At 48.0% G+C, this 25,230-nt stretch overlaps 1 protein-coding gene across 2 annotated transcripts in view; it reads left to right on the plus strand.

Moving 5' to 3' along the window:
- cfap61 (cilia and flagella associated protein 61) overlaps nucleotides 1-25,230 on the plus strand; it is a 584,187-nt gene that overhangs the window by 457,616 nt on the left and 101,341 nt on the right. For both annotated transcript variants that reach the window (XM_072505562.1, XM_072505571.1), the window contains one exon: nucleotides 3,366-3,571. In XM_072505562.1, coding sequence (XP_072361663.1) covers nucleotides 3,366-3,571 — 206 coding nt within the window. The remainder of the gene's footprint in view (nucleotides 1-3,365; nucleotides 3,572-25,230) is intronic.

The following is a 25,230-nucleotide window of genomic DNA, read 5'->3' on the forward strand; positions in this document are numbered from 1 at the left end:
GATAAATTCTTGATTTCTCGAAGAATTAAGGGCTATGGAGAGAGAGCGGGTAAATGGAGTTGAAATCAGCCATGATTGAATGGTGGAGTGGACTTGATGGGCTGAATGGCCTTACTTCCGCTCCTATGTCTTATGGTCTTATGGTCTTATGAATGGCATTATAAATGTGGTCAGCAATCTGGATTCTTTGTCCAGAGACAATTCCAAAATCCAAAATTTGGTAAATAAAGTGGAAAGGCTCAATATCCACTGAGGCCATTGGATAGATCTCGCGTTCCACTGATTTGTTTAGTTTAGTTAAATCTACACTGGTTCTTATCGAGCCGTTTGGTTTTGGGACCATATCATTCCTGAACACCATTTTATTGACATGGTTATCGGTGAGATATCCTCCTCTTGCTGCATCTGTTCAATTCACCCTTTAATTTGTCTAAGAGTTGGTGGGGCAAATTGGTTTAGCATCAGCTCATATGGTGATATGGTACTCAGTCTTTAACTTCACTAGCCCTATAAACAATTTTGGAAATTCATTTCAAAATGTTCTGCTGTAGTTCTTACCAGCAACATTGTCCACTTTATAAGATTAATTTCAGTTCTAAGCATACCTTTCTCGAGAGAGCAGTCTTGATTTTGAATGACATAAAGAAGTTGAGGATTTCTCGGTCTTTATACTTCAGCCTTGCCAAGTGTTGGCCTTTCGATTTTAAAGTTGTCACATCAGGACCTTGTAATTTGATAGATCAGGTTTGCAGTGTAATCTGTTTGAGTCATTTGACTTCATCTGATAAAACAGAAACCCCTGCTCCTGTGTCTAGTATAAATTCTGTGAACTTTGAGTTTAATATGCCAAAGCTTGTTTTCAGTATCCTACTTCCTACTTCCCCAAGTAGGTTGGTTCCTTTGCTTCTGGTTCTTCCACTTAAGAACACAGAACATGGAACATACAGTGCAGAAGGAGGCCATTCGGCCCATCGAGTCTGCACCGACCCATTAAGCCCTCACTTCCACCCTATCCCCGTAACCCAATAATCCCTCATAACCTTTTTGGTCACTAAGGGCAATTTATCATGGCCAATCCACCTAACCTGCACGTCTTTGGACTGTGGGAGGAAACCGGAGCATCTGGAGGAAACCCACGCAGACACGGGGAGAACGTGCAGACTCCGCACAGGCAGTGAGCCAGCTGGGAATCGAACCTGGGACCCTGGCGCTGTGAAGCCACAGTGCTATCCACTTGTGCTTCCGGGCTGCCCTACTTCTGGTATATGGCTCTGTTTTAAAATAATTTTTTCCCTCTTTTTTCATTTAAAAAAAAAATTTAGCATACCCAATTTTTAATCCAATTAAGGGACAATTTAGCTTGGCTAATTCACCTACCCTGCACATTTTTGAGTTGTGGGGGTGAGACACATGCAGACACGGGGAGAATGTGCAAATTCCACACAGACAGTGACCCGGAGCTGGGATTGAACCAGGGTCCTCAGCACTGTGAGGTAGTAATGCTAACCGCTGTGCCACCGCGCCACCCCTTCTTTTTACAGGATGTCAGCATTTCAAAGTGACAAACAGTTTTGAAGTTGTCTATTTTTCCGCAATTGTGGCATTCTGCCTCCCCTGCTGGATATCCCTCTCACTTGTGCGGTTTATTGCTACTATACCAAAGGTATTTCAAAATAGCGATTGGCCCCCCATTTTGACAGGCTTAAGTTTTGGCATATGAAGTTTTGTGGCATATGAACTAAATGGTCTCACTTGAACTTTTCCTTGGACCTCTCCTTCCACGAACAAACACCTAATTCTGTTTCTCAAGTTCAGTTTGTCTTGCAATCTGCACTGCCTTCAATCCCCTCTTGTTTGTAAGAGAGCTGTTAATTGCCCCATCCAAGACGCTGACTACAATTCTGTTGTGAATCAGCTCATCCATTAAAGATTCCATTATCATAGTTCCTTGCCAGCCTATTGAGATTGTTAATGAACAAACCTGTGCTTTCACCTGGTCTTTGCTTTCTTTTATTAAATTAAGCCTTCGGAAGTTAAATTCCAACAGACACTGAAATAAGAGTTGAAAGCTTGCAGGACTTCATCATAAGAAGTTGAAGCCTCATCAGCCCCATGCCTTGCTATCACATCATCAACAATAGATAACAATAGATCCTACTGCATAAAGCAGTGTGCTGACCAGTCTTTTTGATCTGTTTTGTGAAATCCTGAAGCAGTTCTGTATCTTGTGAACCTTTTTCTCCAGTTGTCTCTGTTCAAAGCCTATACTCTGAAGAATTTCAGGGAGTGGTAGTGTGGATTTCATGCTTCTTCTGAGTCCTGGAATTGTTCCTGCTCTGTGTTACTGCTTGCTGCTTCAAGTCTGTGCTCACCGCTGTCCAGTCTCCATGTCTGTGTCTCAGCTTACATCTGATGCTCCTGCAATTTTCCAAAATCTTGGTGAGTCTTATTTTTTTCTTTTGTCCTTCCTTTGAGGATCGTTTACCTTGCCAGCTCTGTATCTTATTTTTCAAGTCTTTTACGCACTGCAAACATGTTTCAGGGTCTAGACAGGGGTTTGGGGGATTGTCTATTCTCCCAAAGTATGCTGCTTGAGTCTACAGCTTCTTAAAACCATTACTCTTTATTTACAGCAAGTATCTACGTATTTAGACCTCTACACGAAGTTGGAGCTTATCCTCCTCCCAATCCCACTTACTTCTCAGTCATATGATGTGACATCATTTTTATATCAGCTTCATGCCTGTTTCTGATGTTAACCCTTACTCTACAGAGATCAATACCTATTTCAAATGTAGAGCTCTTCCTACCTGCCATTTTTCCTCTACTACATTTCAAAATTCTATTTATTAAAACCAGACATTCTTGGGTTTGTTTTTAGGAATTAGTGCTGTTTTCCATTCAACTCTGACAATGGCTCTTTCCACGCAGCCACATTTCATTATTAAGGGCTTAATTTCCAGCATTTTATCTTTCATAAAGATGAGCATTATTGGTCTCCATTAATTTGATTACTTAACTTACATTCTTCCTAATGAAGCCAAAAGTGAGACATGATCAACCAAGTGACAGTTAGACACAGTTACTGCTGAAAATCTGTCTGAAGTGCATTTACATATATTAGTTCAAATGTAGAAACTTTTTTTTTTTACTGCCCTTTACATTGGGAGCTTGTTCACATTCTTTTATCTTGTCAGAAGTTCCCCAATACACCAGCTCATTTTGGATCAAAGGAGCATTGGCCCACTGGGCAAGAAAATAATTAATGTCACAAAATCTTCCCTGCCTTCCAGAAAATCAATTTCTAATATATAATTCAATTAACACTGTTAGTTGTATTTAATTATTTTCTTCCATTTTTCTAGGGGCGTGAAATAATCACAGGAAGTCCTGAGACTGGGAATTACTTTGAAATCCACTTGAACCAATACAACATGGTAGAATCCATCACCTGTCTATCACTGAACCCTTTACCAGTGTCTAACTATATTTGCTTGTACGGACAACATGAGCGTCTCCTTAATAATTTGTGTTCCCGCTTTGATGAGGGCCTGATTTCAGATTTGTACAGGTAAGGTAGAGATAGATATTGTGTGGTTATATAAGGCATATTTTTTCGTATGGTATGAGAGGCTGATTATATGTATTAAATTGTATGTAATTGTGAATGCTGTTGTCTGGGAACATGAATAAAAATGGTTTGTATCAATCATCAAAAGTCAAGAGAATGTGAGCTATCCTATGAACCACCCAAATTAATTCACAACTTAAAAATGTATTTTTTTTCACTACCTCAGCATTATTCTCTAAAGTGGAGTAAAATTTCAGGGGATGCCAGCACACAACTTTGGATTGGTTTATTGTCACGTGGACCGAGGTACAGTGAAAAGTATTGTTCTGCTTGCAGTCCAAACAGATCATTCTGTACATGAAAAGAAAATACATAATAGGGCAACATACTTCCGGTGACGGCGGGCGGGAGGCAGCCGCGCGTTTGGAGGGCTCCCATTCGGGAACGGCATTGTCGGGGGTTAACGCCCGGTCCTAGGGCCAGCGAAGGCAGTAAAAGTCGGGAGACAGCACAGAGGAGAAGAATATCGAAGACCAGCAAAAAAACAGCCGTGAAAAAAGCAGCTGAAAGTCCGTTGGGGAGTGGAAAGGTCACCGAGGGGGTCAGTAAAGAAAATGGAGGCTGGAGCACCAGGGGAGGCCGCAGTGCTTACGGCTGAAGGAATAACTAAGGTGATGGCTGCGGAATTCGAAAAGCAGTTTGCGAAATGCATGGAGACGATGAGGAAGGAGATGAGAGAGGTTTTGAGTGCGCTGGTGGAGGAGGCGATTTCCCCGGTGATGACGGCGGTGGCGAGCGCAGTGGCGGGGGTGCGAGAGTCAGGGGAGGCGCTGAAGGAAGTGAAGGAGACGTTATTGCAGCACGGTGATCAACTTGCCTCGATGGGGAAAGAGATGCGGAAGGTGATGGACATTAACAAGGATCTGTGAGGAAAAATGGAAGACCTGGGAAACAGATCCAGGAGACAGAATTTGAGGATTGTGGGGCAGCCTGAGGGAGTTGAAGGACCGAAGCCGACTGAGTATTTTGCCGCCATGCTGGCAAAACTATTGGGGGAGGGGGAGGATCCCTCCCGATATGAACTGGATCGGGCTCATCGGTCGTGGAGGCCTGTACCAAAGGCGAGTGAGCCGCCAAGGGCAGTGACTCTGTGCTTCCGTAGGTACAGTGTGAAGAGAAGGTCCTGAGCTGGGCCAAGCAGAAGCGGATGGTGCAGTGGGCTGGAGCTGGTATACGTGTATACCAGGACTTTACGGTGGAGCTGGCGAGGAGGCGGGCTGCTTTCAACCGGGTGAAGAGGGCACTGTACATTAGCAAGGTGCAGTGCGGCATTGTATATCCAGCGAAGCTGAGGGTGACTTATAAGCTCAGGGGCTTTTATTTTGGAATGGCGGAAGCAGCGGAGGAGTTTGCGAAGGCAGAAGGACTGTGGCAGAACTGACAAATTGAGAAATGGCGATGTGCCGATGTAACCTCATGACTGTATTTTCTTCTTTTTTGTTTCACTGCGCGCGGGTGTAGGGGCTAAAGGAGCCAATGTTGTATATATTTGGACAAGGGAAGTGATGGGACTTTCACTCGAAGTGAGGGCTCTGCGGGGTTTGTGTGCTAAAAGGGGATCTCTGGGCTTTCCTAGGGCCGGGCAAGGGGGAAAGGGACCCAGGCGGGGGCCTCCACGCTGGCCGGTTTAAGCCAGCCAGTGAACGGGAGTGAGGTGGGGGTGAAGGGCTGCGGCCATCGGAGCCTGGCAGAACAGGGTCCGAGTGGTCTAGCCGGGGTGGAAAGCTGGGGGGAAGGAACCGAGGTTGGGAGGAGGAGTTTTACAAGAGGCAGTAGACGGGAGGAGCTGGAGACTTTGGGGGGGGGGGGGGGAGGGGTGTACAGCTTTTGGGTATCATGTATGGTACTCTTTCAGAGGCTGGATGGCGTTGAGTGTAAGGGGGGGAGGGGGAGTGGACTCTATAGGTAAATGGTGACCATGGGCGGTCCCGGACTCCTTTTTCTTTTTCTCTTTTGGTTTTTGTTTCCACCGTGGGAGGGTTTGTTTTATTGGATGCATATATTGACAGGTGGGCCGTTGTTTGGGGTGGTGGGAGGATGGGATCATTCGTATTGTTAAGGGGATTGATTTTGTATTTGTTACCATTTGCTGTTTGTGGGTGGGATGTAAATTTTTGAAGGAAAATGTGAAAATGTAGAATAAAAAAATATTTAAAAAAAATAAAAAATAGGGCAACATAAAATACACAATGTAAATACATAGACACAGGCATTGGGTGAAGATGTGAGAAGAGATCAGATAAGTCCATAAGTCCATCAGTCCATAAGAACGTAATTTATGAGTCTGGTAACAGCGGGGAAGAAGCTGTTTATGAATCTGTTAGTGCGTGTTCTCAGACTTTTATATCTCCTGCCTGATGGAAGAAGTTGGAAGAGTGACTAAGCCGGCAGGGAGGGGTCTTTGACTATGCTGTCCGTTTTCCCAAGGCAGCGGGAGGTGTCGATAGAGTCAATGGATGGGAGGCGGGTTCGTGTAATGCAGGCATTTTCAAAGCGGGGGTCGTGACCCGTAGGTGGGTCGCAGGCGGATGTCAGGACGGTCACGTAGCTGTCCATTGCGGCGTTCCCGATCGCGGGAATTCACACCCAACAGCCGCAGCAACCAGCTTTTAACAATGTTGGCTGCGAGCGGCTTTACAAATGGCGGCTGCGAGCAGCTAAAAAAATGCAAAAATGCGGGCACACTGCGCATGCGTGCCCACTCATCAGTGCACATGCGGCCCTGATGTGTTGGGTTCTGAACCCGGGGTTATGGTGCAATCGCGGCATGCCGGCGGCTGACTGCGTGGTGATTACCGATGACCTCGATCTGTTTTGCATCCCTAAACTCAAATGATCTGGAGAGACTATATATTCCTCATGGTTTAATCATGGACAGAACTGAACGTTTGGCAAGAGATATAATGAAAGCCATGAGAAATCATCACACCGTTGTCCTCTGTGTACTGAAGGGTGGCTATAAGTTTTTTGCTGACCTGTTAGACTACATTAATCATAGAATCTACAGTGCAGAAGGCCATTCGCCCCATCTAGTCTGCACCGGCCCTTGGAAAGAGAATCCTACTCAAGCCCACATCTCCACCCTATCGCTGTAACCCAGTAACCTCACTTAACCTTTTTGGACACTAAGGGCAATTTAGCATGGCCAATCCATCTAACCCGCATATCTTTGAACTGTGGGAGGAAATCGGAGCATCCGGAGGAAACCCACACAGACACAGGGAGAACGTGCAGACTCCGCACAGACAGTGGCTCAAGCCGGGAATCGAACCTGGGATCCTGAAGCTGTGAAGCAACTGTGCTAACCACTGTGCTACCATACTGCCATTGAAGCATTCAATCGAAACAGTGACCAGTCAATCCCTATGACGGTGGACTTCATCCACTTGAAGAGTTACTGTGATGATTAGTCAACAGGGGAGCTCTCAGAGTTTAGGAACTGAAGTACGAAATCCACGCTCTTCTCCTCGAGAAATTGTCCTCTCTGGCTGATTTGTTTCCTGATGAAACTTGGATAATAACTATGTCTTACCTTGCAGACATCTTTTCAATTCTAAATGAACTGAACCTCAAATTGCAAGGGAAGGATGATGGTTGCTTTCGGCACTGTGAAGAAATCGCAGCTTTCCAAAACTCATTGAAAGTTTGGCAATTGTGAGTCAAAGCCAAAATTACTACATGTTCCCCACACTGCTACGACACATCGAAGAAAACAGCATTAGTAAGGAAATTGTAAATGGACTGGCAAGCCTGTCTCCAAATAAAGCTGACTGAACTTCTGCACCACAGCTTTGACAGCACATTAAAAACACGGCACAAGTCAATGAAACTGCCAGCATTCTGGAGTAGTATCTCCGAGGAGTATTCGGAGCTGAGTAAAACAAGCATTTTGTTGCTTTTGTCCTTCACAATGACCTACATGTGCGAGGTTGGATTTTCCATCCTCACAAAGGTGAAGACGGAATAAAGGAACTGACTGAATCCTGCACCCGATATGTGCCTAGCTCTCTCCTCCTGTGAACCTGATTGGAGTGAGATTGTGAGAATCAAGCAGGCTCACCTCTCACATTAAAGGTAAGAGAAAATGGTGGGTCGCGAATATCGGCCGGCGTGGGTCACGAAGGTTGGCTGGCGTGGGTCCTGAAGATTGGCCAGTTGGTAAAAATGGGTCCCCGGAAAAAAGGTTTGAAAAACGCTGGTGTAATGGACAGGGCGGTGTTCACTACTCTCTGTAGTTTCCTCCGGTATTTGGCCGAGCAGTTGCCATACCAGGCTGTGATGCAGCCAGATAGGATGGTTTCTATGGTGCACCTGTAAAAGTTGGTAAGAGTTAATGTGGACATCCCAAATTTCCCTGGTTTCCTGAGGAAGTATAAGTTCTGTTGTGCTTTCTTGGTCGTAGTGTCAACATGGGTTGTCAGCCCAGTGGGCTAAACAGCTGGCTTTTAAAAAGCAGAACAAGGCCAGCAGTGCAGGTTGAATTCCCGTACCAGCCTCCCTGAACAGGCGCCAGAATGTGGCAACTAGGGGCTTTTCACAGTAACTTCATTTGAAGCCTACTTGTGACAAGCGATTTTCATTTCATTTCATTTTCACCAGGACAGATTTTTGGTGACGTGCGCATCTAGGAATTTGAAGCTGTTGACCATCTCCACCTCGGCCCCATTGATACAGATAGGGGTGTACAGTGCTTTGCTTTCTGGAGTCAATGACCAGCTCTTTAGTTTTGCTGACATTGTGGGAGAGATTGTTGTCTTTACACCATTCCACTAGGTTCTCTATCTCTCTCCCGTATTCTGATTCAGCATTGTTCGAGATCCAACCCTCTATGGTTAAGTCGTGAGCAAACTTGTAGATGGAGTTGGAGCCAAATCTTGCCAGGAAGTCATGTGTGTATAGGGAGTATAGTAGGGGGCTAAATATGCAACCTTGAGCGGCCCTGGTATTGAGGACTATCCGGTAGTTTCCGGTACCTGGGTGGGGGAGGGGAAGGTGTCGGACATCTACCAGGAACTGCTGGAAGCGGAGGAAACCCCGGTGGAGGAACTTATGGGCAAATGGGAGGAGGAGTTAGGAGGAGAGTTAGAGCCGGGTCTGTGGGCGGAAACCCTAAGTAGGGTCAATTCCTCCTCATCATGTGCTCGGCTCAATTTAACCTAGTTTAAGGTAGTCCACCAGGCACACATGACGGCGGCGAGGATGAGCAAGTTTTTCGGGGTAGAAGACAGATGTGCGAGGTGTGCGGGAAGCCCAACAAACCATGTCCATATGTTTTGGGCATGCGCGAAGCTTGGCGGGTTCTGGCAGGGGTTTGCCAAGGCAATGTCCAAGGTGCTAGGTATGCAGGTGCTGCCGAGTCCAGAGGTGGCGATCTTTGGAGTGTCAGAAGATCCGGGAGTTCAGGGAGTGAAAGAGGCCGACGTTCTGGCCTTTGCCTGCCTGGTAGCCCGGAGACAGATCCTTTTAATGTGGAGGGACTTGATACCCCCGAGCGTAGAGACTTGGGTCAATGACATGGCTGGGTTTCTCAGCCTCGAGAAAATAAAGTTTGCCTTAAGAGCGTCAATGCTAGGGTTCTCCCGGAGGTGGTCATCGCTGGTAGGAAAGGCGGGGGGGGGGGGGGGGGGGGGGGGGGGCGGTGGTGGGGTGGTGGTGGTGGTGGTGGTGATCTAGAACCTACGTGGGTTGGGGGGACCGGTGAAGAAAGCGTGACTGGGACATCATTGACGAGCATCACTGAGGGCGTTGACACGATAATGCGGACCATGGGGAACCGCCAGGGCTAGCAATACATGATGATGCAGGGGTAGCCCGGGCTCGAACCAGCTGCCCCTCCATCCCAAGGCGAACCCCAGGCTCTAAGGGCACCAATCGGGAGGAGGGGGGCTTGGTGCCAACCCGGACCCATCCTATGGATTGGTGACGGTGGGCACTAGCTCCCCCAAGTTCCAACCCTTCGGTGAGGCCGCGTCTCAGCAGCACTTGAAAAATGTTAGTGGACAGTCTCTGGGGCACAATCTGTTGAGCACCACTGACAAATGAGCTGGAGCCCTCTGGCCCCATCGCTCTAGAGGATGCCCGCCAGGGGCATTGAAGGCCGCAGGACGAGTTAAGCAGCTGGCTGCCTCCACCTCTGATGTGCATCCTGGGAAGACACTTAGACGTAGTGGTAGAGCTAGGAAGGCAAAGCACATCGAAGATCAGTGAGGGCATGTGATACCTACCATGCGGATTTAGCGGCACTTTGCGATCACTAAAACTCAGTAGAAATTTGAGTTAAAACTTCTCAGGTGCAAATAAGAATCTGTTTTATTGGTCTCTATTGATTACAATTGAGAATCATTTAAAGTCATATTCTCCAGTAAGTCCAGCTAGCAAAGGACTCCATAGAAGCAATCTTGTCGACAATTCAACTTTCAAGTAATACAGAAATAATTTTCTTGCTTACGGGAAACAGCTTGCAATAACGTCAAAAAGTCAAAGTCAGAAAATGAAATATGTAAGACAGAAAGACAGCGAGTAAGTTAAGTCAAAGTATAGATGATTCATGAAGTAAGAAATGGCTGTACGATCTCCCACGGTTATACTAAATCATATCAGACATCTAGCTATACCCCGATGTAATCCTAATTGGTTTGGGTTAGAATCAAATAAGTTTGATTCGACGCTCAGCCGTCTGTCATTAATAGGCAACATTAACCTAAAATGTATTCTTGTATGAGCTATGGAATGCGATTCGGCTTCCTTATCGCATAAACTTGCTTGTTAGGACAATGGTCTCTATGCTGTTGCCATGGAGCATGCCTTGTCCTTGGGTTACTTTATCTTGGAATTGTATGTGTTAGCTGCATAGGAATTCTGCTGTTCTGTGTTCTGTTTGCAACTATGTTCTGAAATGCTGAATGTGTGTTTTGAAATGACCTGAGGTTATGAGTGAGTTTTAAAATGGTATTAAATAGACTAGGGGCTTAATGCTAAATAGCTACCTTTTACCTATAAAAAATAGCTGGCTTCTACAGGACACCGGGGGAGGGAGGAGATGGGGGGGGCAGAATAGGTAGGGGGGGTAAGGGCGGAGGTAACGAGGGTGGGAGGGGTGCCTCCATCGGGACTGTTGGGACCTATATAGAACATTAAACACCCTTGTGCACAACCAATAGGATGCCTCTGTCACTTTCTTCCACAATGCATCACTACGTGATGTATGTGAGCAAGCACTCAGCAGACAGGCAGGGGTCAGACTATGGCATAGATTGAGAAGCTCCAGCACTCAGCTCTCTGCGGGTTATCAGCATCCCCCTGTCCTCAACAGTGACCCACCGATGGTGCCGACACAGTCGCTGCACCCTGGAATGATGTGACACAGACCCTGGGTGGGTGGGAAATGGGGGTGGGGTGGGCAATGACGGATTGGGTCACATCCTAAATGAACCGGGCGAGTATGAGGACCTCCCTGGCCCTCCGGGCTTGCCGGATCCTCGCCGCTGTCGCCTCTCCTTCAGCCTCCGGCTGGCCTCAGGTTCCTCCCCGGCCTCGACCTCCAGCCCCTCTGGTCTGGCGCCTCATCATCCTCCTTGAAGGTGGCCACATATTCTTCACCATCAACCTCCAGCCCTTCTCGTCGCTGCTGTGTGAGGTTGTGGAGGGCACAGCAGACCACAACAATGCAGGCAACCCTCCAGGCAGTGTACTGGATGAACTGCTCAATCACAGCCCGGGTGGCCACATGGGCCTTCTATACCGGGCCTTTGCTTTGGTCTCCGCCCTTCATACTGCTGTCATCAGCCAGGTCCTCAGTGGAAACCCCTTATCCCCCAAGAGGCAGCTGCCCATCCTCAAAGAGAGAAGGGATAACCGACTGCCCCAGGGTGGAGCTATCGTGGACATTCCCCAGGAAGCTGGCACATTGGTGCATTATCGTCATCTGGTGGTCGCACACAAGCTATATGTTAAGGGAGTGGAACCCCTTTTGGTTAACATAGCGCACCCCTAAATAGCCCGGTGAGCGCAGGGCAACATGCATGGCATCTATGACCCCTGGACCTGGGGCGTCCCGGTGACGGTGGAGAAACCTGCTGCCCGGGCATCTTGCTGAGCTTGGTCCATGTCAAAGATGGTGTAGTCTTCCACTGGGCATACAGGGCATCCGGGACCTGTTGAATGCACCTGTGGGCTGGGGCCTGGGAGATACCACCCAGGTTGCTGCTCGAGCCCTGGAATTATCCTGAGACGTAAATGTTCATGGCTGCGGTGATCTTGGCAGGTACCGGGAGCAGGTGTCCTACTCCTTCACGTGGTGGTAAGTCCGCGAGGACATAGCACAGGTGCCGTACCATTAAGGTGGAGCCTCCTGCGGCATGTGCTGTCTGTCATATGTTCAAAAGACCTATGATGCCTGTTCACCTTTGGCCATCTTGGGACTCCCCCTCTGGGTCCCTCCCTGGCCTGATGGGAAGCCAGGTCCTCAGGGTGTGGGGTTGTGTCCGGCACGTGGGCTGCTGCCTCGAGCATCTGCAGACGTTGCTACGGCTGCCGCCGTCTCTGCCGTTTGTCTACATCACCTAGCAACAGGCAGCACAGTTGCACAAGTGGATAGCACTGTGGCTTCACAGCGCCAGGGTCCCAGGTTCGATTCCCCGCTGTGTCACTGTCTGTGCGGAGTCTGCACGTTCTCCCCGTGTTTGCGTGGGTTTCCTCCGGGTGCTCCGGTTTCCTCCCACAGTCCAAATGCGTGCAGGTTAGGTGGACTGGCCATGATAAATTGCCCTTAGTGACCAAAAAAAAGGTTAGGAGGGGTTATTGGGTTACGGAGATAGGGTGGAAGTGAGGGCATAAGTGGGTCGGTGCAGACTCGATGGTCCGAATGGCCTCCTTCTGCACTGTATGTTCCATGTTCTAACAGCACCAGGAGGGCCACCTCTGCATCCAACATCCCTGTCATAGCGTTCAATATCTGGAAGGAATTATAAGAACGTTAGACTGACAAACAGCAGTGGCTCCCAACACAGGACTCGCCATTCCCCCATTGATCCACCCCTCCTCCCACCCCCCACCCGTAATGCCCTGCCTAGGCACACCCGGCCGCAGCGGGACCTCCTCATCGGACCGCAGACCCTGTACCCCGGACACCCGCTCACAACCTCAACTGGACCAGGTGCTCACCCACCCATCCCCAGGGTTTTCGGATATGGCTGCTGCATGTGTGGTGTTGCCTCCCGCAATGTTTAGGCATGGTGTTCAGGCATCGGGGTCTGGTTGGGATGCTAGGCAATGACTCCCACATCCTACATGACCCGCCCGCCCACGGGGATCCACTTGGGATGTGTGCAGTGCTTACTTAACCATGATTGCCAATTCCCTATTAGCGATAGCCTTCAGCTGCACGGCCAGAGGCCTCAACAGTCAGTGGGGTTATGGGTGTTCTGTGGGGCAGCCAGCCAGAGACAAGGGTTTCCCCCGGAACAGGTACACATGATCCAAGAATTGGCATGGTGGTGTCGCGAGCGGTTGCCTCCCGGCTGCCCCTCCGGTACCTTTCCCCCACCCTCCTATGGCGGCCCACCCCTGCAGAGGGTCCCCCATCACCAGCCAAGTGTCCACAACCTCCCGCCAAGCATTGGGGTAGCAAGCCCAGCACCCCCGAGCTCTTTGGCCATGACCAAAGATGGCTACTCACCTCCATGGCTCCCCACAGAAGCCCTTCTGCCAGGTCCACGTTTTAAAAAAGTACTAATCGGTGCCAGCGTTGTAGTGATCTGCATATCTGTATATATTCAAGGGGTTAATGTAAAGACACTACAACTAAGTAATCACCAGAGGGCAGCACTAGAGATGTATAAATAGATAGACTGAAGTCAGGATCAGTCTCTTCACAGGAACAGGGTCTAGTGACCACAAGCATACAAGGACAGCTCAGCACAGGTGTAGATAATCATATGTATTTCTTAATCAATCATGTTCATGTAACATCTAGTTTAAGCATTGGAGAGAGAACAAACTCACAGTTAATTAGTCAACATTACTCAATAAAGTATTTGCTCTAATTGGAAGACTACGAGTGTTAATCACTATTGAGTTAAAGATCATCCTGGAAGAAGCAAGTCAGTAACACATGTTGCACAAAGCAATACAACATTACTATCAGAAATAGTAATATAATAAGCGTGACCACTTGCTGGGGAGGCCGCTGAATGACAGGAGGCCGTTGGATATGGGGTGGCTCCCGTTAATTGTATGGAAATGTGACTTAAGTGGTGATAATTGGTTTCTTGCCTCGCTACAGCAAGATCCCGATTTTGCCTATGGGATCGGGCCGGTTGCACCGCAAACTGTTTGGCACTTGGCACGGGTCTCATTTTTGGCCTCTCCCGCTATTCACCAACCTCGTTTCCATGAACGAGAGCATAACAAGGCTGCAGAATCGCGCTTGAAGGATCTGTTTCTGGAGGGGAGATTCGTAAGTTTGGAGGAGTTGGGGATGAAGTATGGGCTCCAGCATGAGGAGGGTTTCAGGTAAATACAGGTGCGGAATTTCGCAAGAAAGGCTTTCCCGAGTTTTCCAGTGACATCATCATCCACGTTATTGAAGGAGATGCTATCGTAGGGGGAGCTGGAGAGTGGGGTCGTTTCAGCGATCTACAGCTGGATTATGAAAGTGGACAAGGAGTCCATGGGGAGCATTAAGGCCAAGTGGGAGGAAGAGTTGAGGATGGGGGCAGGACGATGGATTGTGATGCAAACTGTTGCAAAGGTCAATGCTTCAACCTCGTGCGCGAGGCTGGGGTTATTCAAATAAAAGTGGTGTTTAGGACGCACTTTACGAAGGCAAAGATGAACGGGTGGTTTGAGAGGGTGGAGGATAGTTGCGAGCGGTGCGGGAGGGTCCTGGCCAACCATGTCCATATGTTCTGGTCCTGCCCAAAGTTGGAGAAATATTGGGTGTCATTTTTCAGCGCCATGTCTGAGGTTCTGCATGTGGAATTGGAGCTGGATCTCTTGGAGGCAATATTTGGGGTGTCAGACCTGCTGGAGCTGCTGACGGCAGAGGGGGCGGACATCTTAGCCTTCACCTCGTTGATTGCTCGCAGGCGGGCTCTGCTGGAGTGGAGGTCAGCTTCTCCCTGTAGTGCCGGTGTGGCTGGGGGACCTAATGGATTTCTTGTATTTGGAGAAGGTGAGATTTGCTCTGAGAGGGGCAGGTGATAATAATCTTTATTAGTGTCACAAGTAGCCTTACATTAACACTGCAATGAAGTGGGGCAGCACAGTGGCGCAGTGGTTAGCACTGCTTCCTCACAGCGCTGAGGTCCCGGGTTCGATCCCGGCACTGGGTCACTGTCCATGTGGAGTTTGCACATTCTACCCGTGTGTGTGTGGGTCTCACTCCCACAATCCAAAGATGTGCAGATAGATGGATTGGTCTCGCTGAATTGCCCCTTAATTGGAAAAAGTAAAGAATTGTGTAATCCAAATTTATAAAACACAAACTCTGCAATGAAGTTATTGTGAAAAGACCGTAGTCGGCACACTACTGCGTCTGTTCAGATTCACTGAGGGAGAATTCAGAATGTCCAATTCACCTAACAGCACGTCTTCCGGGACTTGTGCGAGGAAACCGCAGCACTCTGAGGAAACTGTTGCTAACTTTTGGTTGGCTCTTAATTTGGCTCTGTTTAACCACGTTTGCTCAAGAGTCGCCAGATATCTTTCGACACCGCCACAAGGTTCAGAACCGAATACTGATCAATGACTCGATACACCAGTTAGTAAGTTCAAAAGCAATGCTCATTTATTTACACACAGTCAAATCTACTCATGCATAAACTCTACAAACTAAACTACCGCTATTACAAATGTTTTCGGGATCCTTGAGGGGGAGCAGCCCCAAGTCGTGGTCCACATAGGTACCAACGACATAGGTAGGAAAAGGGATAGGGATGTAAGGCAGGAATTCAGGGAGCTAGGGTGGAAACTTAGATCTAGTTATTATCTCTGGGTTGTTACCCGTGCCACGTGATAGCGAGACGAGGAATAGGGAGAGAGAGGAGTTGAACACGTGGCTACAGGGATGGTGCAGGAGGGAGGGTTTCAGATTTCTGGATAATTGGGGCTCATTCTGGGGTCGGTGGGACCTCTACAAACGTGATGGTCTACACCTGGACCAGAGGGGTACCAATATCCTGGGGGGGAAATTTGCTAATGCTCTTCGGGAGGGTTTAAACTAGTTCAGCAGGGGCTTGGGAACCTGAATTGTAGCTCCAGTATACAGGAGGTTGAGAGTAGTGAGGTCATGAGTAAGGTTTCAAAGTTGCAGGAGTGTACCTGCAGGCAGGAAGGTGGTTTAAAGTGTGTCTTCTTCAATGCCAGGAGCATCCGGAATAAGGTGGGTGAACTTGCGGCATTGGTTGGTACATGGGACTTCGATGTTGTGGCCATTTTGGAGACATGGATAGAGCAGGGACAGGAATGGTTGTTGCAGGTGCCGGGATTTAGATACTTCAGTAAGCTCAGGGAAGGTGGTAAAAGAGGGGGAGGGGTGGCATTGTTAGTCAAGGACAGTATTACGGTGGCAGAAAGGACGTTTGATGAGGACTCGTCGACTGAGGTAGTATGGGCTGAGGTTAGAAACAGGAAAGGAGAGGTCACCCTGTTAGGGGTTTTCTATAGGCCTCTGAAAAGTTCCAGAGATGTAGAGGAAAGGATTGCAAAGATGCTTCTGGATAGGAGTGAAAGCAACAGGGTAGTTGTTATGGGGGACTTTAACTTTCCAAATATTGACTGGAAACACTATAGTTTGAGTACTTTAGATGGGTCAATTTTTGTCCAATGTGTGCAGGAGGGTTCCCTGACACAGTATATAGATAGGCCAATGAGAGGCGAGGCCATTTTGGATTTGGTACTGGCTAATGAACCAGGACAGGTGTTAGATTTGGAGGTAGGTGAGCACTTTGGTGATAGTGACCACAATTCGATTATGTTTACTTTAGTGATGGAAAGGGATAGGTATATAGCGCAGGGTAAGAGTTATATCTGGAGGAAAGGCAATTATGATGCGATGAGGCAAGACTTAGGATGCATCGGATGGAGAGGAAAACTGCAGGGGATGGGCACAATGGAAATGTGGAGCTTGTTCAAGGAACAGCTACTGCGTGTCCTTGATACGTATGCACCTGTCAGGCAGGGAGGAAGTGGTCGAGCAAGTGAACCGTGGTTTACTAAAGCAGTCGAAACACTTGTCAAGAGGAAGAAGGAGGCTTATGTAAAGATGAGACATGAAGGTTCAGTTAGGGTGCTCGAGAGTTACAAGTTAGCTAGGAAGGACCTAAAGAGAGAGCTAAGAAGAGCCAGGAGGGGACATGAGAAGTCTTTAAGACCATAAGACATAGGAGCGGAAGTAAGGCCATTCAGCCCATCGAGTCCACTCCACCATTTAATCATGGCTGATTTCAACTCCATTTACCCGCTCTCTCTCCATAGCCCTTAATTCCTTGAGAAATCAAGAATTTATCAACTTCTGTCTTAAAGACACTCAACGTCCCGACCTCCACCGCCCTCTGTGGCAATGAATTCCACAGACCCACCACTCTCTGGCTGAAGAAATTTCTCCTCATCTCTGTTCTAAAGTGACTCCCTTTTATTCTAAGGCTGTGCCCCCGGGTCCTAGTCTCCCCTGCTAATGGAAACAACTTCCCTACATCCACCCTATCTAAGCCATTCATTATCTTGTAAGTTTCTATTAGATCTCCCCTCAACCTCCTAAACTCCAATGAATATAATCCCAGGATCCTCAGACGTTCATCGTATGTTAGGCCTACCATTCCTGGGATCATCCGTGTGAATCTCCGCTGGACCCACTCCAGTGCCAGTATGTCCTTCCTGAGGTGTGGGGCCCAAAATTGCTCACAGTATTCTAAATGGGGCCTAACTAATGCTTTATAAAGCTTCAGAAGTACATCCCTGCTTTTATATTCCAAGCCTCTTGAGATGAATGACAACATTGCATTTGCTTTCTTAATTACGGACTCAACCTGCAAGTTTACCTTTAGAGAATCCTGGACTAGGACTCCCAATTCCCTTTGCACTTCAGCATTATGAATTGCTATGTTGTTGGTACCGACATGGACCACAACAACTGGATCCTCCCCCTCCCTCTCCAGTATCCTTTCAAGCCGGTCAGAGATGTCCCGCACCCTAGCACCGGGCAGGCAACATACCATGCGGGACTCTTTGGCAGGTAGGATCAAGGATAACCCTAAAGCTTTCTATAGATATGTCAGGAATAAAAGAATGACTAGGGTAAGAGTAGGGCCAGTCAAGGACAGTAGCGGGAAGTTGTGTGTGGAGTCCGAGGAGATAGGAGAGGTGCTAAATGAATATTTTTCATCAGTATTCACACAGGAAAAAGATAATGTTGTCGAGGAGAATACTGAGATTCAGGCTACTAGACTAGAAGGGCTTGAGGTTCATAAGGAGGAGGTGTTAACAATTCTGGAAAGTGTGAAAATAGATAAGTCCCCTGGGCTGGATGGGATTTATCCTTGGATTCTCTGGGAAGCTAGGGAGGAGATTGCTGAGCCTTTGGCTTTGATCTTTAAGTCATCTTTGTCTACAGGAACAGTGCCAGAAGACTGGAGGATAGCAAATGTTGTCCCCTTGTTCAAGAAGGGAAGTAGAGACAACCCCGGTAACTATAGACCAGTGAGCCTTACTTCTGTTGTGGGCAAAATTTTGGAAAGGTTTATAAGAGATAGGATGTATAATCATCTGGAAAGGAATAATTTGATTAGAGATAGTCAACATGGTTTTGTGAAGGGTAGGTCGTGCCTCACAAACCTTATTGAGTTCTTTGAGAAGGTGACCAAACAGGTGGATGAGGGTAAAGCAGTTGATGTGGTGTATATGGACTTCAGTAAAGCGTTTGATAAGCTTCCCCACGGTAGGCTACTGCAGAAAATACGGAGGCAAGGGATTCAGGGTGATTTAGCAATTTGGATCAGAAATTGGCTAGCTGGAAGAAGACAAAGGGTGGTGGTTGATGGGAAATGTTCAGACTGGAGTCCAGTTACTAGTGGTGTACCACAAGGATCTGTTTTGGGGCCACTGCTGTTTGTCATTTTTATAAATGACCTGGAGGAGGGCATAGAAGGATGTGTGAGTAAATTTGCAGATGACACTAAAGTCGGTGGAGTTGTGGACAGTGCGGAAGGATGTTACAAGTTACAGAGGGACATAGATAAGCTGCAGCGCTGGGCTGAGAGGTGGCAAATGGAGTTTAATGCAGAAAAGTGTGAGGTGATTCATTTTGGAAGGAATAACAGTAAGACAGGGTACTGGGCTTATGGTAAGATACTTGGCAGTGTGGATGAGCAGAGAGATCTCGGTGTCCATGTACATAGATCCCTGAAAGTTGCCACCCAGGTTGAGAGGGTTGTTAAGAAGGCGTACGGTGTGTTAGCTTTTATTGGTAGAGGGATTGAGTTTCGGAGCCATGAGGTCATGTTGCAGCTGTACAAAACTCTGGTGTGGCCGCATTTGGAGTATTGCGTGCAATTCTGCTCGCCGCATTATAGGAAGGATGTGGAAGCATTGGAAAGGGTGCAGAGGAGATTTACCAGAATGTTGCCTGGTATGGGGGGAAGATCTTATGAGGAAAGGCTGAGGGACTTGAGGCTGTTTTCGTTAGAGAGAAGAAGGCTAAGAGGAGACTTAATTGAGGCATACAAGATGATCAGAGGATTGGATAGGGTGGACAGTGAGAGCCTTTTTCCTCGGATGGTGATGTCTAGCACGAGGGGACATAGCTTTAAATTGAGGGGAGATAGATATAGGACAGATGTCAGAGGTAGGTTCTTTACTCAGAGAGTAGTAAGGGCGTGGAATGCCCTGCCTGCAACAGTAGTGGACTCGCCAACACTAAGGGCATTCAAATGGTCATTGGATAGACATATGGATGATAAGGGAATAGTGTAGATGGGCTTTAGAGTGGTTTCGCAGGTCGGTGCAACATCGAGGGCCGAAGGGCCTGTACTGCGCTGTAATGTTCTATGTTCTACTAAAGCCTATACTTAGCTTTGGGTGCCCACTCAGTCAGAGGAACAATGGCCGTTGCTCGGTTCTGAGGCTGCTGGGTTGAGCTGTTTACAGGGTAGCAACTAGGAGCCTCTATCTTGTAGTGTGCGTTGACTTGGGACTTACTTGGTCTGGTGCAGCTGCTAGGCAGGTCTCTCTCTTCGGTGAGAGTCAAAGCCAAAGGAGGAAGATTCTCCCTTGAGGGATACCTTTTATACTGAAAAGGGCTTTGCACGCTTTTGGGCGGGCCTTGACCTTGGCCTCAACTAATTGGGTCTTTCTCAATCATCTGTATCGATTTTCCTCCAATAGAGGGGTGGTTTCCTGATCGCTGGGCATGTCCTGGTGACTGTCAGTCTGCTTTGTCTTAGCTTCTTCTGGCACCGGGGAGTCTGCCTTAACATTGTGTATCTAAATGTTTCCCCTTTGTCCCCGGAGATGGCTCATTAGTATGTAGATTGTTTGGTTGTTTCTGTCCTGTCTGAGAGTTTAAGGTTCTAATCAACAGACAGAGCTTGCACCTGCTTGTTTCTTAGCATTGTCCAATTTTCCCTGCATTCTTTGTAAGTGTCCATTTTGTAATCGGGAGGTAACCATCCCAGATGGCTACAAGCCCTCCTTGTGATCCTCAATGCGAAGCATGAAGGATCACATTAGTATGTCGTCTTCATCCTCTGATCACCGGGGCACCCATACTTAGGCTCTCCACGGCCCTATCCTATGCAACACAATTTTCCTAAACCATTTTAAATACATTCATTATCATAAAACTCTACAGGGCGCTATGACATTAATACATGCATAACAGAAAAATTAAAAAAACTGGAACCTCTAACTATTCTCAATAAACTATCCTCATTCAAAGAATCCAAAAATACAAACAATCCAAAAATAATCTCTCCATCTTAAACTGTATAAAATAGCAGCACACAAATTTCTCTGGCCTGGCAGTCAGACACAGAGGTTTACATGTCTTTATTCCACAGAATACATTAAACAAATGGATGCTCTTTAATCCGTCCTAATGGGTTCGGTGGTCTGGTGAAATCAGAAAAATGGGGGACCTAAAACTGTATACCGGGAGTGCGAGAGTGATATGCTCTCTTTCGCCATTTCCTAACTCTAAATGTTTGTACGACACTGCAAAGTATCGCCAGCACTAAGAGTGCTTCGACTATATATGAGAGTGTGTACCAGGTGATAAACGTATCACACCAGGTCGGGGTATTGCTAGCTGTCGCTGGGCTAGTTATCTCGGGATTCCGTGTATTGCAGGGGTGGGAATCATTTACGATTTGTGTGGTAGGGGTCAGGGGGGTAGCGTCCTCGCACAACTGATGGGATCCCGCTAAGATCCATGTGAACACGAAGGCTGTCTTCACCTTTGTCGGACTTCTTCTTTGTCTTCCTCTGGGGTTCCTGGGGTTCCGGAGTTCTGTGGACACAAGCATAATTTCTGTTATCAGATTGCTTAAGATCTCGTATGTCTGTCCTTTATTGCCAATTTCCCTTTATAATTGGTCACCATCTGTGACTCCCTCATTTTAAAAAAAAATGAATATTTGGACTAGACATCTAAGAAAATACTGCCGTACTGCGAGCCGTCTCGCAGCCTGTGTGATTTACCATCCCAGTGTTTTGAACGTAACGAGCCAAAATGGGGTGCGTATGGGCCGCGGTGGGTAGAAAATGGGTGGAATCCCCGGGTAGGACGGTGATCAATGCCGTATGTTCTCTACCCGAGCGTAGCTGACCAGAGGGGGGTCCTCAGGCAGGGCGGGAACCAATGCCGTTTCTCCACTGCCTGAGCAACCGGTAAGAACGTGGTCATCGTGGGGGGATGCCTCTCGAATTAGGAGAGCAACTATGAGTCGTGTTCTGTCGACAAACTAGTTCCTCTGAACTATTGTCTGGGGACAAACTTGTACCTTTAACAGGTTTCTGGGGACAAACTAGTTCCTCTGAACTATTGTCTGGGGACAAACTTGTTCCATTAACAAGTTTCTGGGGACAAACTAGTTCCTCGAACTGCCATTGGGCGTCAAATGAGTGGTGACGTGGGGCCGTGAAAATTAACGAACAAACATTCAACAAACATGGTGCAGGTTCCATCAGAAAGGACACCGTATCTCTCCGTCGGTTCCTTTTTTCTCCATCATCTGGACACCTCACTGCTCAATAGCGAACAGGGTCGCAAAGGGATTCGTTTGGTGAGAGTCAGACTCTAAGTCATCATCTTCTCCCGGCTGCCAAACCCTTGTCTGTAGTAACCGTGCTAAAGCTGGTTGGGGCGAATTGGGGTCCATCTCATCATTCCGGATGAGCCTGAACAAATTGTCTCGGTGCCAGAATTGTGTGTTGAGGTTGGAGCTACTAGGTTTCAATCCGTAATCGTTGGACAGTGGGTCTGGGTCAGGGGCTTTGATAGAAGTGATTTCAAATGGGTCGGTAGAATCATGCTCAGATTCGCTGGGAGTGGGGCCTGGTGCAAGGGTGTAATCGTATCGTGGTGTGCTGTGGCTGTCGTCATTGTGATCGCTATCACTGTCGCTGTCGCTGCTGGTTGAGGGAAGGGAGAGGCGGAGTCGTGCCTCTGGGGGCGGAGTTGAAGTCGTGTCTGAGGGCGGGCTGGAGTGGTTGGGGGAGGGTAGGAATACGTCATCTGTGGGCGGGACGGGGCGTGATCGTCTGCTGCTGCGAGCAGGATGTGATGTGTGTGGTTATTCTGTGAGCCGTAAGCCTTGAGCTGGTTTATGTGAAACCACGCAGACTTACCATTGGGATAGGTTATTTTGTATACTGAGGGGCTGACTTTGTCCGAAATGGAGTACGGTCCGGAAAGTTTTGGGGAGATGAATGAACTGGGGTTGTAAAGGGAAAGAATAACTTGTTGCCCTACTGTAAACTCAGTGACGTGTACTGTTTTGTCGAAACAAGCCTTGCTCTGTTTCTTTCTGGTTCCAAGTCTCACTGATGCTGCGAGTTGGGCTGCCTTTATGTTCTGCATCAGTTGTGTAACCGCGTTTTCATGTGTGAGGGCTGTAACTCCGGGGCTGGCCAAATCCAGTCCTAGTAAATACTCCGTGCCTTTTATGGGGCGTCCGGTCATGAGGGTGTGGGGGGTGTATCCCGTGGACGTGGATACCGTGTTTCTTAAAAACATTGAAGCAAATGGGAGTACTGAATCCCAGGTGCTGTTATTCTGCAGTACCATTTTCCTGAGGGTGGCTTTCAATGTCCTATTCATTCGTTCTACAATACCACTTGACTGGGGGTGGTTTGCGATATGGAACTTTTGTCTGATGCCGAAAATCGTGAGGACGTTTTTCATTACACGTCCGGTGAAATGGGAGCCTTGGTCGGACTCTATACTGCGTGGGAGGCCCCATCTTGTAAATATGTGGTGTGTTAATATTTTAGCCGTTGTCTTGGCCGTATTAGTTCTTGATGGAAATGTTTCCACCCATTTTGTGAAGGTGTCTATGACCACCAACACATACTTGTAACCATTTCTGTACGGGGTAGGGTCCTATGTAATCAATCTGGAGATTTGTCCAGGGTCCATTAACAGGGCGGGTATGACTAAGTTGAGCCTTTTTAGCATATCAGTCCGGATTGTTCTGGGCACAGATTAAGCAATTCTCGACGTAGTGCGTTACATCGATTTTCAAATCAGGCCACCAGCAAAGCAGTCTGAGGTGGGCTAGGGTGGGTTCAATTCCTTGGTGTCCATGATTGTCATGGAACTGACAAATGATCTGGTTCCTGTCCTGACTGGGAACTATATAAATGTCATCCTTTAAAATCACACCGTCGTGTGTGGTGATTGCGTTTCTAAACTTGTCGTACGGGGCTGGGAAGGTTCCCTTTAAAACTTCCCTGAGTTTCTCATCCTCTTTCTGGGCCTTTGCTAAATCCTGAATGTTGGTCTGTGAGACCTGAACTGCGTGTACAGGGGTGCTTTCGAGGGGGTTCCAGAAATAACCATGCCTGGAGCCTGCCTTCGCTAGGGCGTCTGCTTTAACGTTACATGGGGGGGAAGAACGATGATGACTGCAAACCTTAATTATTCCGTATTTCCTATCCTTCGCTGTCTCTAGGATATGGCAGAGTAATGGGTAGGGGTTTACCGTCCGCGGAAACAAATCCTCTTGTTTCCCAGAGTGGTAGGAACTCTGACAAACTATTGCAGACATACAAGCTGTCTGAGTAGATGTCTGCTGGGGTCGGGAACGAGTCTGGGTGGTCTACAATATATGCAATCGCTGCCAGCTCTGCTGCCTGCGAGCCTAAGTGTCCAGGCAACTTCAAGGAAATTTCATCAAGGGCGTGTCCCTGCGCGTCCTCTACATATATACCGCAACCGGTAATTCTCTTTCCATTTAACACTGTGGAGGAGCCATCGACATAGATCCTCAGGGGTACGCACATATCTGTGGACTGGGGGTCTCTGGGGTGTACGACCTGTTTTCCTGGGGGGTGTCTTGGGAATAATCATAGATTATCATAGAATTTACAGTGCAGAAGGAGGCCATTCGGCCCATCGAGTCTGCACCAGCTCTTGGAAAGAGCACCCTACCCAAGGTCAACACCTCCACCCTATCACCATAACCCAGTAACCCCACCCAACACTAAGGGCAATTTTGGACACTAAGGGTAATTTAGCATGGCCAATCCACCTAACCTGCACATCTTTGGACTGTGGGGGGAAACCGGAGCACCCGGAGGAAACCCACGCACACACGGGGAGGATGTGCAGACTCCGCACAGACAGTGACCCAAGCCGGAATCGATCCTGGGACCCTGGAGCTGTGAAGCAATTGTGCTATCCACAAGGCTACCGTGCTGCCCTAAAATGGGCCTCTGTTCTGTTTCATGGTGATGATCTCACATTCATGAGGGGTGCCTGCGTACTGCAAATTATCGGCAAGGAAGGTGTGGGTTTTAGTTCTCTTTACCGTGATGTCCCGTCCCTGTAAAAGAAGGGTCCAACGGGCTGCGCGGATTTGGCTGACTGTGCCATCTTTAAGTCGGCCGTCTAACAATAGCTGTGTCAGTGTGTATTCTGTGAGGATGGTGGTGGGGTTAAGTCCTGTAATGTAGGCGAAGTATTGTACTGCCCAAAAAACTGCGAGCAGGTGCCTTTCACAGGCAGAAAATCCTTGCTCTACGGGGTCTAACATGCGTGAGGCTTATGCTACGGGGCGTAACTGGTCGTGGCGTTCCTGGAGGAGCACGGCCGAAAGGGTTCGGTCGGTGCTTGCAATTTCGATTGCGTACGGGGAATGTGGATCTGGGACCTGTAGTGCGGGGGCTGTGCTGAGTGCTCTTTTTAAAGCATCTACGGCATCTGTATGCTGTGGAAGCCTTTCCCAAGGTGTCTGCTTCTTGAGAAGTTCGGAAAGGGGCGCTGCTTTAGTGGCGAAACCATCAAAATGGTTTCGGCAGTAGCCAACCAGTTCTAAAAATGACCGGAGGGCTGAGACATTGTGGGGAAGGGGCAATTTGATGATCGAGTCAATTCTCTTGTG

The sequence above is a fragment of the Scyliorhinus torazame genome, chromosome 1 (assembly GCF_047496885.1).
Source record: "Scyliorhinus torazame isolate Kashiwa2021f chromosome 1, sScyTor2.1, whole genome shotgun sequence".
Taxonomy (NCBI): domain Eukaryota; kingdom Metazoa; phylum Chordata; class Chondrichthyes; order Carcharhiniformes; family Scyliorhinidae; genus Scyliorhinus; species Scyliorhinus torazame.